Source organism: Drosophila sulfurigaster, chromosome 2L, assembly GCF_023558435.1.
Source record: "Drosophila sulfurigaster albostrigata strain 15112-1811.04 chromosome 2L, ASM2355843v2, whole genome shotgun sequence".
NCBI lineage: Eukaryota > Metazoa > Arthropoda > Insecta > Diptera > Drosophilidae > Drosophila > Drosophila sulfurigaster.
The window spans coordinates 20252129-20254152 of NC_084881.1; the positions used below are offsets into that span (position 1 = coordinate 20252129).

The following is a 2024-nucleotide window of genomic DNA, read 5'->3' on the forward strand; positions in this document are numbered from 1 at the left end:
TTTGCCACCTTTCAATGAGAATATTCAGGCGCAATTATATGCTTAGAATAGAAAATACAAAATAATTTTGCGTAACTTATGTAATGAAAGTAACAATAAACATTTGTCAGATTAGGAATAATAATAATATGAGTAATTATTTACAAAGAAATAATGCTTTACACACAAAAAGTTTGAAATTTTGTAAGAAGTTGAGAAAATGCTGCTGCAAATATGTATGTACAATTTTATATTGATAATAAAATTATGACAAAAGACCAAAATAATTTAACATATTGCTACAATTTGTAGTAATTATTTGTTTAATTAAAAGATCAATGAAGAAGCTAAAAGAAACTAATGCTTTACATGCCAGAATTTACACACATTTCAAGAAGTTATTGGAGAACAAATGCAACTGCAAAATATTTAGCCAGATTTTGTGTTGCTAATAAAATTGATATAAAATTCGAATATGTAAAGTATTCACATTCATTCACAATTTTGGCCTATGCACATTTCTATAAAGAGTTAGATTAGAGAGACTTTTTTTTGAATATTGCCAAATTGGAAAGTAACAAGAACAAGACTGCAATTTAACTTGACATCCTCGTTGATATCTTCGCTCAGTCAGCCGCAACTAATGCGTCTCCATCAGATTAGAAGTTAGATTTATTGAGAGTTTCTACTTCTTGACGGCATCCAGTTTGCGGCACATGCCATTGAGATGGTCAGGCAGCGTCTTCCCCGTGAGTCCCCTGACACCCAACGGATGCAGTTTCTTTAAGAGATTGTGCACACACTGCTGCTGATAGCAGGCAGATTCGCTGCCATAGGCTCGCTCATCGATGTAGAGCATATCGATGCCTTCGGTCATGATGCGGACATGATAATGATGGGTGCTGGGAAAGAAATTCAATTCGGTGCCCAGTTCTTTGGTGATTAGTGTGTTGACATCGTAAATTTTGACCAGAAACACAACGATATCGGTGCCCGAGTGCAAAGTTTGGCCGGCTGGCAGTACAGTTATCTCGATGACAACGCGTTCGCAGCATATTAATTCCGGTTCGTAGGGCTCCAGTGCATGAAAAGTCAACAGCGTGCAATCGGGCTGATTGGAAATAATATAAATAATACACTTGTATGTGTTTTCTCACTCACCTGAAAGCGTCGGCGATAGGTGTCCAGCAGCTCTTCGGTGCTGTAAATTGTGCCATGCCAACCTGGTGGAATAAAAACCTCGTAGTCAGCCGATGTTAGCAGCATCACACCATGCTGCAGCAAATTTGCAAGTTTTTTTTTTTGTTTACAAGTGTTTAGTACTTTAAAATTGAGCTTACCAAACTATATGGATATTCATCCAGATTTTCGAGAGTTATCTCTTTTGGGTTTCCATAGGCATCCAGAAACATAACGCAAATAACGATATAAAATTACAAATCAATTGTGTAATTGTTGAGTATTTTGAGTAATAATGTCTGAGCTTTGTAGTGTCAATTGTGATTGTAAAAAATGAATGCTAGTGTTGGGTTGGAAGTGAAGTGAGGGAATAAGTTCCTTGCTATTTGTTCTTTCAGTGCTCATTTGCTTATTTTTGCGCACTAAGTTCAATTAGTGAGAAGTTTTGATGAACAATTCATTATTTTATATTTCTAATACAATGCTATGGAATATTTTATTCTATAAATTAAATGTGGTTGTCTTATCGTAGTACAATCAGAACCGGGATTATATATAGAGTAGTATAAATAATAACAAGCAAACAATTAATGAGTGAGCAATATTAATGAGAAGTTTTTTAAGAAAAAATATACAAATGAACAAGTTCATTGAAATTAGAAAAGACTACACAACACTAGAGAAAACTGTTATAATTTTTTTAGCGTTGACAGTATACACAAATAATAATAGATATAATTAATATATAAAAGTAATTGTCTAACATATGTATTGTGAACAATGATTGTGGGAAAGTTTCATATAAAATTCTTGATATGATTGGTATTTTTATGTGTTTTAGGTGGTATATTTTGAATGTAGGAGTA

At 33.7% G+C, this 2024-nt stretch overlaps 1 protein-coding gene across 1 annotated transcript; it reads right to left on the reverse strand.

Moving 5' to 3' along the window:
- Positions 1-523: 523 nt before the first annotated feature.
- On the reverse strand, positions 524-1539 carry LOC133850387 (uncharacterized). Its single transcript, XM_062286471.1, has 3 exons — positions 1320-1539; positions 1141-1254; positions 524-1090 (listed from the first exon to the last, which is right to left on the reverse strand). Exons 1-3 carry the CDS (start codon positions 1389-1391, stop codon positions 665-667), a joined length of 612 nt encoding a protein of 203 aa, XP_062142455.1. The 5' UTR covers positions 1392-1539; the 3' UTR covers positions 524-664.
- Positions 1540-2024: the final 485 nt, after the last annotated feature.

What these genes read in the sequence shown, in the direction of transcription:
- LOC133850387 (XM_062286471.1), bottom strand. Translation starts at nt 1,391, where the DNA reads ATGTTTCTGGATGCCTATGGAAACCCAAAAGAGATAACTCTCGAAAAT. An exon ending in ATGAATATCCATATAGTTTG is followed by an intron (nt 1,255 to 1,319) that starts GTAAGCTCAATT and finishes AATTTGCTGCAG; the next exon opens with CATGGTGTGATGCTGCTAAC. An exon ending in CCTATCGCCGACGCTTTCAG is followed by an intron (nt 1,091 to 1,140) that starts GTGAGTGAGAAA and finishes ATTTCCAATCAG; the next exon opens with CCCGATTGCACGCTGTTGAC.